This window comes from Solanum stenotomum, chromosome 4 (assembly GCF_019186545.1).
Source record: "Solanum stenotomum isolate F172 chromosome 4, ASM1918654v1, whole genome shotgun sequence".
In the NCBI taxonomy this organism is placed as follows: Eukaryota; Viridiplantae; Streptophyta; class Magnoliopsida; order Solanales; family Solanaceae; genus Solanum; species Solanum stenotomum.
Genome location: NC_064285.1, coordinates 11,156,906 through 11,177,369, shown reverse-complemented (window position 1 = coordinate 11,177,369; position 20,464 = coordinate 11,156,906). Strand labels below are relative to the sequence as shown.

At 33.3% G+C, this 20,464-nt stretch overlaps 1 protein-coding gene across 1 annotated transcript; it reads right to left on the bottom strand.

Moving 5' to 3' along the window:
* Positions 1–8,540: 8,540 nt before the first annotated feature.
* LOC125861265 (uncharacterized) lies at positions 8,541–19,861 on the bottom strand. The gene is made up of 14 exons (XM_049541203.1): positions 19,533–19,861; positions 13,827–14,223; positions 13,558–13,735; positions 13,311–13,450; positions 12,043–13,234; positions 11,843–11,943; positions 11,586–11,730; positions 10,674–10,742; positions 10,525–10,570; positions 10,196–10,429; positions 9,957–10,165; positions 9,370–9,568; positions 9,186–9,268; positions 8,541–9,045 (listed from the first exon to the last, which is right to left on the bottom strand). Exons 1-14 carry the CDS (start codon positions 19,639–19,641, stop codon positions 8,911–8,913), a joined length of 3,237 nt encoding a protein of 1,078 aa, XP_049397160.1. The 5' UTR covers positions 19,642–19,861; the 3' UTR covers positions 8,541–8,910.
* Between the last annotated feature and the right edge of the window lie 603 nt (positions 19,862–20,464).

The following is a 20,464-nucleotide window of genomic DNA, read 5'->3' as shown; positions in this document are numbered from 1 at the left end:
CCCCCTACCAGCCCCCACCCCCAAAAAAAATTAAGTTTGTTTTTAAAAAATATTTTCAATTTCAACAATTATTTTCTACTCTAGTAAAAATAAAAGAATTTTTTCAAAAATATTTTTCATTCATAAATCAAACACTAAAAATCTTTTTTGGAAAAAATTTTCTATTCACCAACCAAACATGAGAAAATAAGTCAAAAATCAACTTGTTTTCCAAGAAAACATTTTCTAGGAAAACATTTTCCATGGAAAACATTTTCCTTCCTACCAAACACACCCTCAATCTAATTAAATACTCCCTCTATTCCATTTTAACTGAATTTGTGAGACAATGCACATTTATTAAGAAAAACATTAAAAGACATAATTTAAACCATACTTTCCACTATTATCCTTTGAGAAATCATAAATATAACTTTGCAAATAGTGCAATTTATCTCCTAGAAAATATCAAACTTCGTTAACGGAAAGGGCAAATTTGGAAAAAAATTCAAACATTCATCTTGAACTTTGAACAATTTAATTATTTTGAACAATGAAAAAAAGCTCAAAAATTCAGTTAATATGGAATAGAGGGAGTAATAGTTAAAATGTATTATCTCTTCAAAATTAAGGCTTGAATGTCTTGAGATTGAACTCAATTCAATTTATCTTGAGTCCAATCCTTAAAATTCTGGGCTGGTTGGGTGGGTTACCTGTATTTGGGCTCATTTTTGGCACCCCTAGGTTATAGTGTAAATAAATATTTGTCAAATAAAGAAATGTGTTAAATAGATTAACAGAACAAAACCATGTCATATAACTCGGAATAGAGGCAGCACAATGTTTGTTAGTTAGTTAAAAAAATGTTATTTACATATACAATTAATACGATACTCCATATGTCCCTAATTACGTGTCCACTTTTCCTTTTTTAGTTGTCCCTAAGTACTTGTTCATTTTGACAAATCAAGGAAGAACAATTTTTTTTATCTATTATATCTTCAATTAATTACTTTAAAAAAGGTAGAACTTCTTAAAAATCTTAAATTTTTAATTCATCCACTTCATATTTAATAGGGATAAAATGGTAAATTCGCAATGTCAATAATTATTTTCTTAATAGATGTGTCAATTCAAAAGTGGACAAATAATTAGGGACAGAGGAAATATTTGATTTACAATTTAGAACTTTGTATAATTAATATATGTATAAATTATGAGATAAAATATAAAAGGGAAAATGCCTCATTTGTTTTCATTAAGATTAAAAGGTCTGAATCTGAATGCACATCTGAATATTAAGATTATCATTAAGATTAAGATGTCAGAATCTAAATGCTTGTCTGAATATTAAGATGTAGTTTCTAGGTCAGAACACTAAATCATTAAGAATGTGCATAATATTCTTTTTTTTAAAATTGAGAATTAAACCCTATATCAATAAAAGTTATAATCCAAACCAAGAATACTTCTTCCAAAAAGTTGTTTCAAGAATAAGATTATAACCCATCCCAGAAAAAAGATGATCTATTTATTTTCTCAAACAATTTTTTCTCAAGAAACAATGATAACTTCTTCCTTCTTTGACAACAAACGAATTGTGACAAGAAGAGTTCTTCATAAATATCAATTCACCCAAGAATATTGTATATATTAAAAATATTAGATAAATACTTGTAAAGATTATGAAAACATACTTATTCAAAAGAGAGAAAAAAATGGTATTTGGTTGGAAAAGAAGAGGAAGGAACTTGAAACTTGTCCAGAAGAGAAGCAAGGAAGAAGAGAATTTGTTTATGAAAGAACGCTTATTATTTTAATAGAGTCTGAATGGTATTAAGACTCTGTTATAGATCTAATTCATTCAGACTCATTAAGACCAATTAAGAGGTTTTGTAAAAAAGAAACAAACAAACTTAATGGAATGAATCTTAATGATTAAGATTCAGACCTAAAAATCAAACGCACTTAATGGGCTGAATCTGAATATTTCTTATTTTATTATCATTATTTTTTATCATTATATAAATATAAAGCAATGATGAATATACTATGATCTTATATATATGACATATATTATTTGTCGAAAGGATACATGAAGTTATTCTATTTTAATTGATAAAATGAGATTAAGAAGAAAAAAAGTATTTCCTATATTTTTATTTGTTAAAGTGATTTTAGAAGAAAGAACACAAGAATAGTGTTCTTTAATAATATTTATATTAGGAAGAAGATGTGTCAAAAAGAAAATAATAATATACTATTTATTTGGAAAATGGGCATTTTTGACCCATTTTGTAACTTATAGGGGCATTTTTTGACCAAAGTATTGACGGCAAGGACATTTTTGGACCAAGTTACAAACGCATGACATTTTTGTTCCTTTCACATAGTTTAAGGGCATTTTTGAACCAAAGTATAAACGATAAGGACATTTTTGAGCCACAATATAAACGAAAGACATTTTTGTTTCTTTCACATAGTTTAAGGATATATTTTTACCCTTTTTCCAAGATAAAATAATTAATATCTACATAATTCTAGGCAACTATTGAACTACCTTTAATAGTACAGTCAATCAATGCCTAAATTAAATGTTGTTCCAGCAGTGAGATGTTGAAGTTTTACCCTCTTAAAAAGTCTGATCATCAAGTTATATTAATTTTACCAACAACAACAATAATAGTTAGGGGTCGTCTGGTTCGCAGACAAAATTGTAGGTTTTAAATTATAATTTTGAGATTATTTCAATTCATCTAAGAGGTAAGATAAAATAATAACAAATTGAATAGGATAAGATAGAATATCTAGTATTAAGATTGAGATTAAATTACTCTACTTAATTGAAGGTATAAATTTAACATGGACAGAAATATTCAACAAAGACATTATACTATGTCAATTTGAATTAATCAGAACTCTCCTATTGCAAGGCTTTCAGGTAGGTACTACTATTAACTCTCCTTCAAATGGACCTCTACTATCTTGAAATTGACTAATCAACAACCACATTAACACCAATGGCTAATTTATTGAGGCACTTCAACTTGTAGTTTCTTCAAAATATCATCATATCATATCATTGTGATAGAAACATGCCCTTTAAATTGACTTAAACTTGCACAAAATTGAACAAGCAGACACACGTGTCCTATATGACATAAAATACATAGGATACAAAATTGTCATGTAAGACACCACGTACATAGGACGACTGTGTCTATTTATTCAATTTCATACTAGTTTAAGTGTCTACTTGTGCACACTCGAAGTTGGAGGGCATAGATGTTAGCTAACGCCAAGTTAAAGGTCATATTTATGTACTATGCTTAACGTATATCATCATATCATCATATGTGGAATAGATGGAATAATAGTTAAAATGCATTACTCTTTCTGTCCCAATTTATGTGACACATTTCGCTTTTCGAGAGTCAAACAATTTAAGTTTGACTGAGGATTTGCTCATGAAATCTTCAAATTTTTTAAAATGAAATTTATATATTTGTAAACTACGTAAAAAGTACTATAAGCCTCAATAATTGATAATTCAAAATATTTTAAAGATATTGGAAAAAATTACGGTCAAAGATAAACTTGTTTGAATCTCAAAATCCGAAATGTGTCACATAAATTGGGACAGAGGGAGTATCATTCATCTTGAACTTTGAAAATTTTAATTATTTTGAACAATGAAAAAAACCAAAAAATTCAGTTAATATGGAATAGATTGAGTAATAGTTAAAATGTATTATCTCTTCAAAATTAAGGCTTGAATGTCTTGAGATTGAACTCAATTCAATTTATCTTGAGTCCGACCCTTAAAATTTTGGGCTGGTTGGACGGGTTACCTATATTTGGGCTCATTTTTGGCACCCCTAGGTTATAGTGTAAATATATGGAAAAATTACTTNAAAGATAAACTTGTTTGAATCTCAAAATCCGAAATGTGTCACATAAATTGGGACAGAGGGAGTATCATTCATCTTGAACTTTGAAAATTTTAATTATTTTGAACAATGAAAAAAACCAAAAAATTCAGTTAATATGGAATAGATTGAGTAATAGTTAAAATGTATTATCTCTTCAAAATTAAGGCTTGAATGTCTTGAGATTGAACTCAATTCAATTTATCTTGAGTCCGACCCTTAAAATTTTGGGCTGGTTGGACGGGTTACCTATATTTGGGCTCATTTTTGGCACCCCTAGGTTATAGTGTAAATATATGGAAAAATTACTTGGATGAGTGCCTTTTAATAAATAATTACAAATGTTAGCGATACTTTTTATTTAGGCATAATACATAAATATGTCATTTAACTTGGCCTCATTTCACATTTATACCCTCCAACTTTGAGTGTGCACAAGTAGACACTTAAACTTGTATAAAGTTGAACAAGTAGACACATGAGTCTTATGTGGCATAATACACACCGAACACCACGTAGGACGCAAATTGCCATGTAGGATAGGGGTGTGCACTATTCGGATTAAACCGAATAACCAAACCAAACCAAATCGAAATTTTATTTGGATTGGTTTTTTGGTTTTTCGGATTGGTTTTGGATTAATAAATTACTTTGTTTGGTTTTGGATTTTAAAAGATAAAAACCGAAAAACCGAAAAAAACCGAATTATATATATATACTGCGTGGAGTCGCGTGACGTGCCACATAAGTCAAAAGGTGTACAAAATTACAAAAAAAATGAGTTCAAGGGGGTAATAGGACCTTAATTTAGTTAAGGTGTGTCTCTGGGATTTCGGTCATAGTCTAGGGGGTACTTGTGTCTTCTCCCTTTTATGTTTGAATTACATCTACAATAAGTATACTTATAAGTATTGTATTTCAATACTTATGATTTATATTAGAAAGTATATTTAAGAGATTAAATATTATTACTTTGGTTATATATGTTATTAATTATTGACATAACCGAATAACCAAACCGAAAAAAGCCAAACCGAATAGAGAAAAACCAAACCAAACCAAATTTATTTTGGATCGGATTGGGTTACACTTTTACAAAACCAAAAACTGAAAATCCAAACCGAATAGTATAAAACCAAACCAAAAAACCGAATGCACACCCCTAATGTAGGATGCCACGTAGGACGTGTGTGTCTATTTGTTTAATTTTATACAAGTTTAAGTGTCTACTTGTGCATACTTAAAGTTGGAGGGCATAAATGTAAAATGAGTTAAAGTTAAAGGGCATATTTATGTATTATGCCTTTTATTTATTACCATTTATAGCAATACTATGTTAAACCTGCAATATGTATTAAAAGTGAATTATGTATGCAATATATATGTATTATAACTGTTTTTTTTAAATATATTATGTTTATTTGGTAAGAAATTGACACATTGTATTACAAATGTATTAAATATGTAATAAATGTATTATCCATCAATAAAACTTGTATTATATGTGAATAATAGATTATTTTCTGTAATATGTATTAAAAGTGTATTATAAATGTATTAAAAGTGATCAAGTGAAAAAAAAATGTTATTGCTATAAATGGTAAATATTTTTTAATATAGTATATTTATGTAAGTTTCCCAATAAATATTTGTCAAATAAAGAAATGTGTTGTTAAATAGATTAACTAAGAAAAATCATGTCATATAACTCGGAATAGAGGTGGCACAATGTTTGTTAGTTAGTTAAAAAGGTTATTTACATATACAATTAATACGATACTCCTTATGTCCCTAATTATTTGTCCACTTTTCCTTTTTTAGTTGTCCCTAATTACTTGTCCATTTTGACAAATCAATAAAGAACAATTTGTTTTACCTATTACCCTCAGTTAATTACTTTGAAAAAGGTAGAACTTCTTGAGAATCTCAAGTTTTTAATTCATCTACTTCATTATTAATAGGGGTAAAATGTTAAATTCGCAATGTCAATAATTATTTTCTTAATAAGTGTGTCAATTCAAAAATGGACAAGTAATTAGGGACAGAGAAAGTCTTTGATTTACAATTTAGAACTTTGTATAATTAATATATGTATAAATTACGAGATATAAGATAAAAGGGAAAAGGGTCAAAATGCCCTTAAACTATGTGAAAGGAATAAAAATGCCTTCGTTTATAGTTTTGCTCAAAAATGCCCTTATCGTCGCTACTTTTGCTCAAAAATGCCCTTGCAGTCAATACTTTGATCCAGAAATGCCCCTATAGTTACAAAATGGGTCAAAAATGTCGTTTTCCGAATAAATATATTATTTTTTCTTTTTAAACACATGTTCTTCCTAATATAAATATTATTAAAGAATACTATTATTGTTTTCTTTCTTCTAAAATCACTTTAACAAATAAATGTAGGAAATATTTTTTTCTTCTTAATCTCATTTTATCAATTAAAAAATAGAATAACTTCATGTACCCAGATAATATATGTCATATATATAAGATCATAGTAATTTGTCATTAATTTATATTTATATAACGATAAAAAATAATGATAGTAAAATAAGAAATATTTTCATTTTTTTTAATTGAAGTAAAATAAACATTTACTAATTTTTTTTTAAAAAAAAACATTAATTGAAAAAGAATGTGTAAAAAATATAATAATAATATATTTATTTGGAAAATGAGCATTTTTGACCCATTAAATAACAATAAGGACATTTTAGGACCAAAGTATTGACGGCAAAGACATTTTTGACCAAACTATGAACGCATGGCATTTTTATTCCTTTCGTATAGTTTAAGGGAATTTTTGAACAAAAGTATTAACGGTAAGGGTATTATTGAGCCAAACTATAAACGGATGACATTTTTGTTCCTTTCACATAGTTTAAGAGCATTTTTGGCCCTTTTCCCAAGATAAAATAATTAATATCTACATAATTCTAAGCAACTATGGAACTACCATTAATAGTACACTCAATCAATGCTAAATTAAATGTTGTTCCAGCAGTGAGATGTTGAAGTTTTACCCTCTTCTTAAAAAGTTTGATCATCAAGTTATATTTATTTTACCAACAACAACAATAATAGTTAGGGGTCGTCTGGTTTGGAGACAAAATTATAGGTTTTGAATTATAATTTTGGGATTATTTTAATTCATCTAAGAGGTAATATAAAATAATAACAAATTGAATAGGATAAGATAGAATATTTTGGATTAAAATTGAGATTAGATTACTCTATTTAATTGAAGGTATAGATTTAACATGGACAAAAATATTCAACAAAGACATTATACTATGTCAATTTGAATTAATCAGAACCGCAACATATAAGTATTATATATCAGCTGAAAATATATTAAAAGAAGTTATTTTTAAATAAACGCGCCAAACGTGAAAAATAAAAAAAAAAGTAGACTAACATCCTAAGTCTGCTAGCTTTCAGTAGATGAAAATGCTACATAAAATGTATTATTTGATTTCACATAGCTTATGATGAGTAATTACACTATGAACTTCATTAATTTCAACTTTAGCTGAAACACTAAGAAGGGTCGTGGTAGAGACTCAGTGACGTAGCCACAGCCACCCAATCGGACACCCTTCGTCGGAAAATTACTTTGTATATATATGCCAAATTCTATCTTTAAAGGATATATATTCAAAGTCGGAAAATTCAATCTTTGGCGTAATGGTAATGGGTGTCAATTTGAATAAGGGAGTTCCAGGTTCAAATCTCAAATATCATAATATTTTTTAATATTATTTTGACAGCCCCACACATCATTATTCTTGGACACCCTTATACTCTTTTATCCTTAATCGAAAATTAATCACTTTACCCACCCAAATCCAATATGGGACTTTCCGATGCGAATCTAAATTTAATCATGCTTCAATCTTAATCGAGAATTAATCACTTTACCCACCCAAATTCAATATAGGACTTTCTGATGTGAATCTGAGTTTAATCATGCTCCAATGTGAATACGAGATGAGAAAAAAAAAAACTTTAGCTAAAACATTCAAATATTATTTTAAGTAATATTATGAAGTTATGGCGGCCTTATATGTTACCAGATGGTGCAAGAAAGCTGGCTATTCGAGGTCGATGACTTCTTTGCTAAAGAGACCTCTTCAAGTGGAAGTAGTGCCTATAAGGAGAAGATATAACCTTAACTAGGCCAACTAAGGCTTGAACACACAACTTTAAGGAATATTTACAATTTCTTAACCACAAGACTAAACATTTCACTATTATCATGGGGTGTCAATACTTTTATATATATTTATTAAACCAAAATTTGACCTCTATATACAATGTAATTTTCTGGCAAAGGGGTGTCGCTTGACACCCCTTAACCAAGTGTGGGTCCATCCCTGGATACGACAAATGTACTTTTTTGTTAGTTGAACCATTGTATTTTGCCTATAGTATGTCATTTAAGTCATTTTGTCGATTGTTTAGATTATCCTCGTTGTTAGGTCCATGTCTCTCTATGCTTTTGTAAATTTTTGAATGTTAAATAGTTTTTGGAACTTATGGATATAAATCGTGTTTCTTTAAAAAGTCAAATATTTCTCACAAAAATTATAATCAAACACATAATGAAACTTCACCAAAAATGACAAAAATATTTGAGAATCTATAGCCAAACTCTAGCTTCATCTTAAATATTCATATTCAGTATAAATAAGTCATATCTTGCTATTTACTAATCCATCATTTGTGGATTTCCAGACATCTTAACATATAATATTTATGACTGTTGGTTCATAACTTCTCTTTCCAAAAATCTTGGAACAGTCATGGCCCTCCCAACATTTTTACATATTTGACAAAATGAACCAAGCATTTTGTGCTTCCACAGAAAGAAGAATATTACACACAAGTCTTAGTAAATCCTCAAACAAAACCTTTACCATGATTAACGGGAAGAACTTGTTGACGATTTTCCTTAAAATTGTATAATGAAATGGCATTTTGGCAAACGATCCACTTAATCTATTTTGAGTTCTCCAAATCTCTCCTTCTCCTCATGCAATGTGTTAAATACAGAAGTCAGCTCTGGGAATGCGGACACCAGTAATAGCTCAAGAAGATCAAGAACTAACTGCTTCATACACACAGATGACTGTACAAGAAAAAAGTTTCTCAACGAGTTGATTCTTAGAAGTTAGAAGAGGTCAAACACAGAAACTAAGACAGATGAAAGAAGTTAATACGGTATAGATCATATAACTAGTTCCCTAAACGCAATGACATAGTGATTACCTGGATGAAGTAATAAAGATCCTTTGCACATTGTTCGTATTCTTTGTGACCAACAAGTCCTACAATAGCAGCTGGTGCCTTCTCTGCAAATGATAATAGGAGTTGAACAATTGTAGAGTACGGAAAAAAGAAAATGAGTTGAGTTGAATGCTTATATCCAACAGAATATGGTAAAAGAACCAACCAATCATTAGCTCATAAACAAATTTTGCACGTTGCTCTGCTTCCTGCTTCTGCATCTCATCCAGTTTCTGTGAATCCTCCAGCCTAGGCGAAGATAATGGAGTTGAAGGCTGGCCTGGAGGAGAATTGGGGGATGAGGAAGGTGCAGGACGTTGACGTGCTGGGTGCTTTGTGATGAATATACCATCCGGCCAGAGAATCTACATGGAGCACAAAGAATTAACTGGTACTTAGTCCAACATTGAAATTTTGGCTGTCCAGAGTCATGGGAAACTGGGATTTTAAAGAAGCATGCACCAGCTCTTTCATTTGAATGGATGTGCAAGATATATCAATAAAGCAAGTTAGATGATGACTGATGACAGTACATACTCCAGTGCCCTGTCTCCACCCCCTAAAAGGGGAGAAAGAACATAGAGCACAATCAGAAAAGAATAAAAAGACACAAGAATTTCTCGAACAAAAATATGTTAAGAGTTAACGACACTTATCCAGTGAGCCAAAAACACAACTATTCCACATGCAAATAGAATTGTCATTAGCACCTCTCTTTCTTGAAAAATGAACAAATAGGCACTTGAACAATACCTGCTCAACACGTTGGATACCTGCAGCAACTACTGAACCCCTGCGCAGACGCTGGATTTTCTCAATCAGCCAATCATCAAATGCATCACCCATTCCCAATTGTAAAACCTGTTTAGCCACCCAGAATGCATTCCTCCTAAAAATGAACCCCAAGTCAACAGGTCCAGTGAAGTCCATGACACAAGTGCATTTAAAATCAAGTCCAAGAGCTTAATTTGATAGTCACATATGTTTGGGGTTGTCACTATTTGAATCCTCAAAAGTTTCTGTGAGAGGTCTTTTTGGAGGAGAGAGTACGACATAATCTTTCCTGAATCTTGGTTCATGTCCTGCATGATCTTGTTCCATCCTTGAAGTTGGATTCTTGCTTTCAGTATTAGAATGCTTCCCCTTGGAGGATAACAGAACAGTTCGAGGGCTTATACCATGTGGAGGTTCTTTACTCTTTTGGCGTACAGTGCTGTCCAGGTCAGCTGAAATCCAGTATCCATATAAACTATTTATAACTAACACACAGGACGATGCCCCACCCCTTTTCCCTCTCATCATGCTAACTCAGATTACTCACCCTGTAATGTTTCAATTATGGACAAGGAGTTTGAGAAGCTATATGTCTGCACAACAAAACAAAGGAACAAAGAAAGAATGTAAAATCAATTCTCTTTGTTCTAAAAACTATCCAGAGTAAGAAAACTGTAAACTGATAATGTTTTCAACCTGTGAATCCACACTGAGGAAGTCCCATACTTCGATGGAGTTGGAAATAGTTGGGAGCAGCAGAAGTTTCTGAGGAAAGCAGAAACAGTAGCCAAAAAAATACAAAGACAACATTAGAAAAATGAAATAAAAGCAAAATAGTAGAAAAAAGTGAACAAGATCTTTTAGAGGTCTATATACAAAAACGCAGTTTCCTGATTAATCTTAACCTTCTCTTGGCAACCCATGACGTCCAAATAGCACTAGAACTAGTAAAGGTATTTTATTGATTTCAGGAATATGAAAGACAATTCTTGGCAGATATGAAAGTCCAAGTACTATTAAAGAACTAAGACCAAGATTAAGTGCTATGATAAAACCAGTGTTATCGAAGGCGAAAAGCGCAAAAAAACTCTAAGGTCCGTGGGGGCTTGAAGCGCAAAGTGCAAATAAAGCGTGGGCTTTAATGAAAAAAGGCGCAAAGGGCAAAAAAAAATACAAATATATATGTTTAGTCCAAGACTAATAATTATAAACATGAATGACAAATATATGACCAATGAAATCGATTTTTTTTAATTATAAAGTGAAATATCAATTGTTTAGTGTCAATTCTTCATAAGAGGCTCATTGGCAAGGAAAAGTTTGTCTTAGAACCTTGATGACGACACTAAAGGGCACATAAAGCGAGGCGAAGAGCTCAACACGTTTTGAGCCTTGCTTTAGGGCTTAAGTGTGCTTAAAGCGCGCCTTTGATAACACTGGATAAAACGCAAAGTATAACAATATTTAAAAAAGAGTGAAAGAGTAACATTTCAACATTATTTACATATCATAGCAAATGTGTATAACATGATGTCACTATGATCTGGAAGAAAGTAATATTGATTGCTAAAGGAAGGGACTGTCACGTGCCGTCTATTAAAGTATCACCTTCAAATATATGTCAAGTGATTTGCACCGTTCTCGAATGACATGAACATCCAGACTTGAAGAGAGGAAATGCTTGGGAGGTAAATGAAGATTGTACTCCGGAAACTCCTTAAGACGCCAGTGTAGCTCCTCAAAATGTTGAAACCTGCAACCAGCAGCCTAAATTTTAATTTGATGCAAGAGATTCTTGAGATGACAATCTCTACAAAAGAGTGATCATCACACCGCCTAACAGTAGAAAGTTCAAATCACTCTACCTTCTTTTGATAGACCAACTATTATTGTTCATGTCTGTAACAGATATGGAATAAACAGCAAAAGTTTTGGCGCCACTTCTTACGATATTAGCACTCAGGACCTGCAACAGAGAAAAAGCTTATTCAGTAGACGTCCAAGATCATCCGAGTTAATCCTTAAGTCGGTAACATGGACAAAAGGATGACAATCAAATTCATACCTCACTTCTTAATTTCAAAAAAGAATCAGCAATTATAGAACCTGTTGTAGAATAAGGACCCATACTATGAATTTCCGAAAAGCTTCTTGACGAGACATATGATGATGCGTTAGTGTCACTAGAAATTCTACTGAATATTTCTGTCTCAGAGTCATCACTTAGACCATCCGGTTTCACATTTTCTTTGGAATTTAATATATCTTGTCCATCCCCCTGTAAGAAGCTGGCTCTTTGTGTCTCTTGCCACAAGTGTTCCGTTTGGTTGCTTAATCTAGACCTTTTCCGTCCAGACAGTACTCTATTTAAGTGTTTAGAGCGGATATGTGTTTTACTAGCTTTTCCTTTTCTTCTCTTATGGCCTTCATTATTTTCAAGTGGATGATGAATGTGATTGACATTCCTTATATTTTTCCCATCCCACACTTGAGTTCCAGGAGAGTCAAAACCAGTCACACTGCTGGGTTCTTCATCTTCAGTAGTGTAAGAACTACTGCTCTCTGATTCAACCTCATCTGAGCTATGTTCATTTTCCTCTTGATACGAGTAATCTGGAGGATAAATTGGTCTTTTCAAATCACCTTGCGAGGGAGCATTGTCCTTCACATAATGCTTAGCTCCAACCTTGTTTTCTCTCTCACTCTCTTTCTGTTTAGCTTCCTTTGACTGTCCCGACGATTTTGGTGCACTTACCAATGAACTCTTCTTGAGTTTATCAGATGCTAAATTGGCCTCTTCTTTCCGTTTATAGTTTCTGCCTTTTGCCCACATATTGTCTAAATTTTCAGGGGCCAGGGCTTCAGTCTTTCTACGAGAAAGCAAATCTAGCCTTTCACCCCACTCTCCTCCAGAGTGGTGTCTCTGAATACCTCTTCCGTCATCTGCATCAGCTTGTGATGGCAAAGAACTCCCAGAACGAGTAGACCGAGCATCAAATGAAAGCAAAGGGTCCAACAACAAATCTGTTCCATTCATACTGTTCGTGGCATCCTCCTCAGTGTTATTAGGTTGGTCATTTTTTAGTTGTACAAGCTCTACGCCCTTGGCAGAAGGATCTAAAACCTGAGAAAAATGATCTGCTGATATTTTACCAGATCCAACCGGCCTGGACTGTGGTTCAGTTTCTGCTGCTGTGTTCCCTTTATCACCCTTCTTTACAGAAACAACTAGAGACTCAATCCTCTCGTTAATGAACCTGACAAAAGTTATTGAACAAATTAAGAGCAGAAACAAAATTTGACTACAACAAGCAAGATCTAGGAAGCTGTTACCTTGGATTAGCTATATTTAATACTGGTCGCATTACAACACAAGCAAGAAGCTCCCTGACAATGTTGTGGAACAAAGAGCACTGTGCATCCTCTGTCTGAAAAGTGTATGAAATGAGACCATCCATAAGATGCTGGAGTACCTGCAGATCAAGAAGACTAGTATAAGATAAATAAAACATCCTAACCAAAAGGGCTTCTAGAAGTCAATTGATTATCAGTTGTTAAGAGATAATAAAAATGAAACTACTTTGTGCTCAGCCTCCGGAGAAAACAAAGCAGGATGTAATTTGTTGTCTGCAGCCAACACCAGTTTAAGCTCCACATCTAGCTCTGCAATTGTCAAGGAGCTTGGCCGTTTCTTCTGAATCTTTATTTTGCTTGCACGAAACAGCTCCAAGTGAGTGCGTATTAGATTGATAATATCTCTGCATGTGTTCAGTTGAATGAATTCTTTAAGATAAAAAGTTAATGTAGAGAGGAAATCTTCAGCAACATCCAGGATCTAAAATTTTAAACCTTGTGATAAGATCTATAAGATTAATAGTTCTCATGCGACATGAAATTTCCCCTAGTACACCATTCATGATCTGCACAAGTTCCTCAGGACCCTGTGTATCAGAAGTTATGCGGGAGTACCAGAGATCTGTGACCCATTCAGAAACTATATGCCTGGTGAAGTGATCTATTGCTTCTTCGACAGCAGGTGAACTTACTTTCTTCCTCCAGGTGGACTTCTCATTAACTGTTCTTGGAGTATCAATATGTTTCCCCTGAAAAGTGCTGTTTGATATGGATGACTTACTTTTGTATGTTACAGCTTTCATCCGCGCATCAAAATCAAGAGACAGATAACGAAGGGAAACAATTAAGAGTGCAGCTGCAGGCAAGTTGACAAAAACTGAGGAGCTCGTCACTGCAAAGCAAAACAAGGGGAAAATGAAAATTTAAGTTTATAAGGCCTGTCGTCATAGTATGTTCTAAAGAATGGTCAACTGTAAGTTTAATCCAGATATTGGACCCAACAGATTGCAAACATTCAGCCTTCATCACACTGCAGTTTTTAAAAAATAAAAAAAACCAAGACAGTATCTCTCAAAGATGCATGTAGCTTACAAACAGAGAAATTTGTCATGACAGGCATACAGAAGTGTAGGTTCTTAGCCTTAGCTCCTACATAGGCAGCTACAATACAAGAAACTGGGAAACACTACAAGCGGTGAAGTACAGCAATTGCATCAACAATTGTTCCGCTACATCAATAAAGTAGTTTACAGCATCATACTCAATCCCAAGACAGATGGCCATCACAACTACAGAAATGCTCGAACATTAATAAAAAATGATTTCTCTGAGCACAAAGAAGAAGGATCAAATCCTTCAATAAACTTTGGCAAAGTCTTATGGCAACAGATTGTTTCCTGCTTTGAGCACACATTTTATTTCAAGAGAAGATACTAAGATAAAAAGACATTTATATAGAATTAAATCGAGGAAAAATGCACACACGTGGTATAAAAACATATCTTCATGCCTATTGCTTGACCAGTAGGGGTGGAACTAGAATATGGCTTACGGGGTACAGCCAAACCCAGTAGCTTTGGTCCAAACCCTGTATTTGTCTTAAAAACTTCATTGAATATGCACAAATTATTCATTTAGAACTCAATAACTCAAAAGAACTAGGATCCTGAACCCATAAGCTTCAAATCCTGGCTCTACCTTTGTTGAGCAATCATGCATGTCTTCACAATTGTATTAAGTTGTTAGTCATCGGTCATAAATTAAAGGAGTACAATTCCACTTGCGCTTCACCTCTATTAGTTCCTCCAAGTTTAAGCTTCTCAACTTGGATCTATGACATATTAAGTAGTCAGAAAAGTTGCAAAGAAATATTCCCTGCGAGTCAGACAACATTTGGCTTCTTTTACAGCCTTGCTCTCATAATTATTTTAGGTTGTATTCTTTCTTCAAATTGGCTTCTATGCCTTCCTGAATCAAATCTATTGGTGGAATCATAGTGGACCTTGAAATGGTATCCAATAGAGTAAATTGTAAGAGAACTGTGAATCCTATGCATCATGCCGATCGCCACAAGAATAATTATCCATAATTACTTCCAGCCTTTAGGAACTTTTTCTTGATAGTTTTATTGTTTTCGTCTTCTTTTATTCACCTAACTTTGTGGATTTTTCTCTAGCCATCCTGATAAAAATGGGACTTCTTGCAGTCTGGAAATAAGTTCTCATAGAAGTTAGTGTCCTAATTTTGATGATGTGTATGTATTATACAGGCTGGAAAGGAACTCAAGAAAGAATCCAGTAAAGCAGCACAAAAGGAAAATGAAGAACAGCAGCTAACAAGCAAGCTGTAAGTTGATTACAATCAACAGGAAGATCCCAACAAGCAAGCTGTAAATTGATTACAATCAACGGGAAGACCTCTTATCTCATCAATCAAAGGAAGGTATTAAAAATAATTGATACCATCACAAATCAAGGAGAATTCAAAAGTAAGCTATCAAGAACCCATCAATAAAGAAGAAATCACGACGACCAAGATGCAGATCTCGCTTGGAGAGAATCGCTCCACAAAGCTGATCAACAGACTAATTGATTGAAAGTCAATCAAGACCTCATTCTTGTAAACAGGGCACTCCTTCCTTCTCCAAGGATCAACTCTGTTGGGTTGTCATCTCTTCTAAAAAAACCTTCAAGCTAATCATCCACCTCTATAAGGTCACTGAAGAAAGAAGAAGATATACAATACATCTGAACCATCTCACAAGCTCTATTCTACTTTTAGCAAGCATTGTTTTCTGAGTGGTGTATTAAAAAAAAGGAGAGAAAAATATTGTTGGTAAAGCTTTGTATCAAAAGATTGAAAAAGAGAAAAAAGAATTGAGTGTAGACTTAGGAGCTATACTCGACAAGCACTGTATAAGTTCAAAATACACAAAAGCTAGAAGAGAACACCCCTGCACCTCAATGGGACTGGACTAAGATCCATTCTGAATCTCAACCAGTATAAAAACATATGGTGTTTCATTCTCAAAAAAAATATATATGGTGTTAAATTTCCTTTCAGCACTTTATTGTTTGCATTAACTGTTTGTTGCTTTTCGGTTAAATAGTTGACTGCTAGAAACAGGAAGTCGACTAATACAACTAAAAAGGATCAACTCACCCACCCTCCAACCCATCTTTGCACTTTCAATTAGTATCAGAGCAAGGTCTCACGTCTATTTGTTTTCGGCCAATGAGAAAAGATTATGTCTCAATAAATTACCATCAGCGCACTATTCCAAGAGGCTAACTTCACAAACTAGACCCCCATACTTCAATGGGAAGCATTTCTCACGTCGGAAGGTAAGGATGGAGACCTCATCAAGTCATATGATGTTAAGGTATGGCATAGTATTTAAAAAGCTTGTTCAAAATGTATTAAACAGTTTTTCTACTCGTGATTCGTGAGGTTGAGATTCTGAATTCAAAAGTTGAATCCTCACACAGAAACTATGTTTGCAATTCGTCTGATGGCTTGCTACATTTCGGGATCTAATGGTATACAAATCCTGCTAAGAATGGTCTTAGCCTTGCAGATAAGAAGAATTCAACAACCTGATCTTTTTTTATCTTTTTTTTTATTGGTAGTACCCAACCACCTGTTGAAAATAACAATCAATTAATTGACCTATTTTCCTTGTTTCTATCCAGATCTATTTGATTCCTTACCCTAAATGGAAATATCTAGCATCCCAGACCTCAGATCATTGTGTAACGAATACAATTTAAGTACAAATTTGCACAACTTTACCTTAGTATAACATCTTTTCAACAATTTACCGAACTCCATACATTTTATTAGTAATTATTATCTTCTCAGTCTCTGTTTTCACAATAGAGTGAAAGTATGTGACGGCAAAAGCACTAGATCATAACTAAGCATCAATAGTATCTATCCATGGTCTAGCGCAAATCAAGAACAAAAGGAACAGTATACAAGTGGGTTCTAGGGAGGGTAGAGTGTACCTACCTTGGGATTTAGAGAGGTTGTTTTCGATAGCAAGAAAAATCATATCAAAAAAAGAAATAATAGAAGTGAAGAAATCATGAAAAAATACTATAGAAAGCATGAAAAAACATTCTAAAAACAAAAAATCAGTGACTACAACGAAATAGTGCGATAATCGAAGTACAAGAGACAGTACATAGTAACATAACTCAAAGGACAAGAAACTACAAGAGAAATGCTAGGACTACTAGTATGGAAGGATAAGTGAGACGATGCTCTACTACCTACTATCCTAATTTGTATCCTCCATAACCTTTTATCTAAGATCATGTCCTTAGTAAGCTGCAACTGCACCATGTCTTGTCTAATCACCTCTCTGCTATACTTCTTCGGCTTACCTCTAGCTAAACTGAAACAATCTATAGCCAACCTCTCACACCTCCGCAATTGGGCATCCATGCATCTTCTCTTCACATGTTTGAACCATTTCAGTCTTGCTTCCGCATCTTGTCTTTCATCGAGGTCACTCCTACTTTGTTTTGGATATCTTCATTTCTAATCCTATCTCTCCTAGTATGCGCACACATCCACGGTAGCTTCCTCATTTTTACAACTTTCATCTTCTGAATGTGAGAGTTCTTGCTTGACCAAGACTCTACCCCATACAATATAGTTGGTCGAACCACTACACTGTAGAACTTGCCTTTAAGTTTTGGTAACACCTACTTATTACACAATACTACAAATGCAAGCCTCCATTTCATCCACCCTGCATTAATATGATGTGTGACATCATCGTCAATCTCTTCATTTCCTTGGATACAGAGACCCAAAATACTTGAAACTTTGGATGGCATGTGCATCAAGCCTCGCTTGCATGCCAGCCTCAGGTTATAGAAGGGAGTACGTACGAGATATGAACCTTTCTCCAACTACTTAATTTTATTTTTTTGCACAGGAATCCTTCTAGTGAAGAGAGAACTCTTGAATTTCTTTCTATCAACGTGCATGGGATCCCTAGTACTTTCCTCAGCATGTAGGATGTTTCGGTAGAAATCATATTTATCTGAATCAACAATCAGCACACGTCGATATACGAGCAGGAAGTTGACCACATTTTGAATGAATAAACTTGTGTGATCAGAAGAGGCATAATCAGGATTTGAAACTTATGGGTTCGGGATTTTAGTCCATTTGAGTTATTGAGTTCAAAATTAATAATTTAGACATATTAAATGAATTTTTAAGACATATACAGGATTTGAATTAAAACTACTGGGTTCTGGCGAACCTGCTTCCAACACTCTCACTTTGACCCTGACAAAGGTAATCACATGTGGTCAGGAATCAAACCCTATTATTTACTGGGTGCACCCCTCTGTCAAAGTGTTCTTACAAGGTAATATTTTGACACCCGAATTCACACAAGGTAGCAAATCCAAAGTCCAGCAGATCGAGCCGATGCAGGTCAATATACTTGAGCAGCAGTTCTTTTCTTTTCTTTTCTCCTTCTTTGGTTTACCAAGTTTTATAACATCTACATTTAGTAACTCATTCCTCCTAATGATTTAGCTAGTTTATAAAGTCTTCTAGGAAGTTCTCGATTAAAGTGACCCTACATTGTCATTTCATAGTTAGTTTCAGCAGTCACACTCTGATTCTTGGGCTTTTCGAGTCACATGTGCTCAATGTAGCACATTCAAGCCACCAAAGAAGCTGCATTTCTCTCTCCTTACTGAAGTAGTTGAATGGAAAGCAAAGAATTTGCAAGGTCAAAAAGAAGAGGGAGGCCTAAATGATCCACTCTACAGTTACATACTTCGCATCCATTATTAAAATCCTCATCAAACTCCATTTTACAACCAAAATAAAGAACCAAAGAATTCATCCTACTTGTCCATGAAAAAAAATGAGATTTTATAGGGACCGCGGATCAAAAAGATTTGTATGGAATGTCATACACTAGCCTAAGCTTTCCAATCAATCAATTCCCTACTTCAAGTACATCTACACAGGGTAGGCCCTAAGCAGCGGCGGAATCAGGATTTTCATTAAGGGTATTCAAAACTACTTACAAGTAAATACACAAAGAAATTCAATATCTACTACATATATACACAAAAAAAAAAAAATTTAACCTTGTATAAACAGCGGCAAAAGAGGGTTAGGGTGAAACTACAATAGCGCTAGAAAAAGAAAATGAATACTCACGAGACATTAGATAGGAGAGTCCAATGGCGCATATGATTAAGAAAACAACTCTCTTCTTAGCTTCCTCAACAAGGTCCCGAACAGTCACCGATTGTCTTTCGGTGCTCATTTTTGGACCTCTTTCAAATCAAATCCTTCACAATTATCATTGACCACACAATTACAGCAGCAGCGATTACTATATCTCAGTTGAATTTGATCGTTGTACAATACAGATGATCATACTGTAGAATTTTGATGATTTGCAATTTTCAATATGATGAAATTGAATGTGTGGGAAATGTTGAAACGGAGGTGGAGTAGCGGTAGGTAGGTGTCCGTTCTAATTAAAGTTTCAACTGCTCCAGATTTTTATTTACTCACGTGCCATTTGCTTTCACGTATAGAGTTTACTTCTAAACTCGATTTGAATTATTGATTTCATCTCAAGTATTGATAGTTTTAAAAATATTTATTCAACTTGATTAACTGAATTTAAATATATTTCATCTGAAAAGTTTGATACCTGAGAGTCAATCAATTTAATTTTCTTTTATAAATTCGAATAAAAAAAATTCACGCATCCAAATTTGCATACTTTAAAAACCAAATACTTAAAAATATTTTTAAAATGATGATACAAAAAAAGTCGTATGACTCTCAGTAATAATATTATACCACGAAACAAAAGAAATAACAAATTTTATTTTACAAATGAAAATTAATGTGCAAACTCATACAAAATAATATATGAGTTGATACATTTTATTCAGTTAATTAAGTGAATGAATATTAAAAAAGTAATACAAATAACAATTGTTTCATGGAATATTAAAAGATTTTATTGCATTATAATCATAAAAGAATAGTTTTACTTTTAATCCCCACCCTATTTGCCTTTGATTGTTGATTTTTGGTCGAGCAAACATCTAATGGGAGATCGATTAGTCATG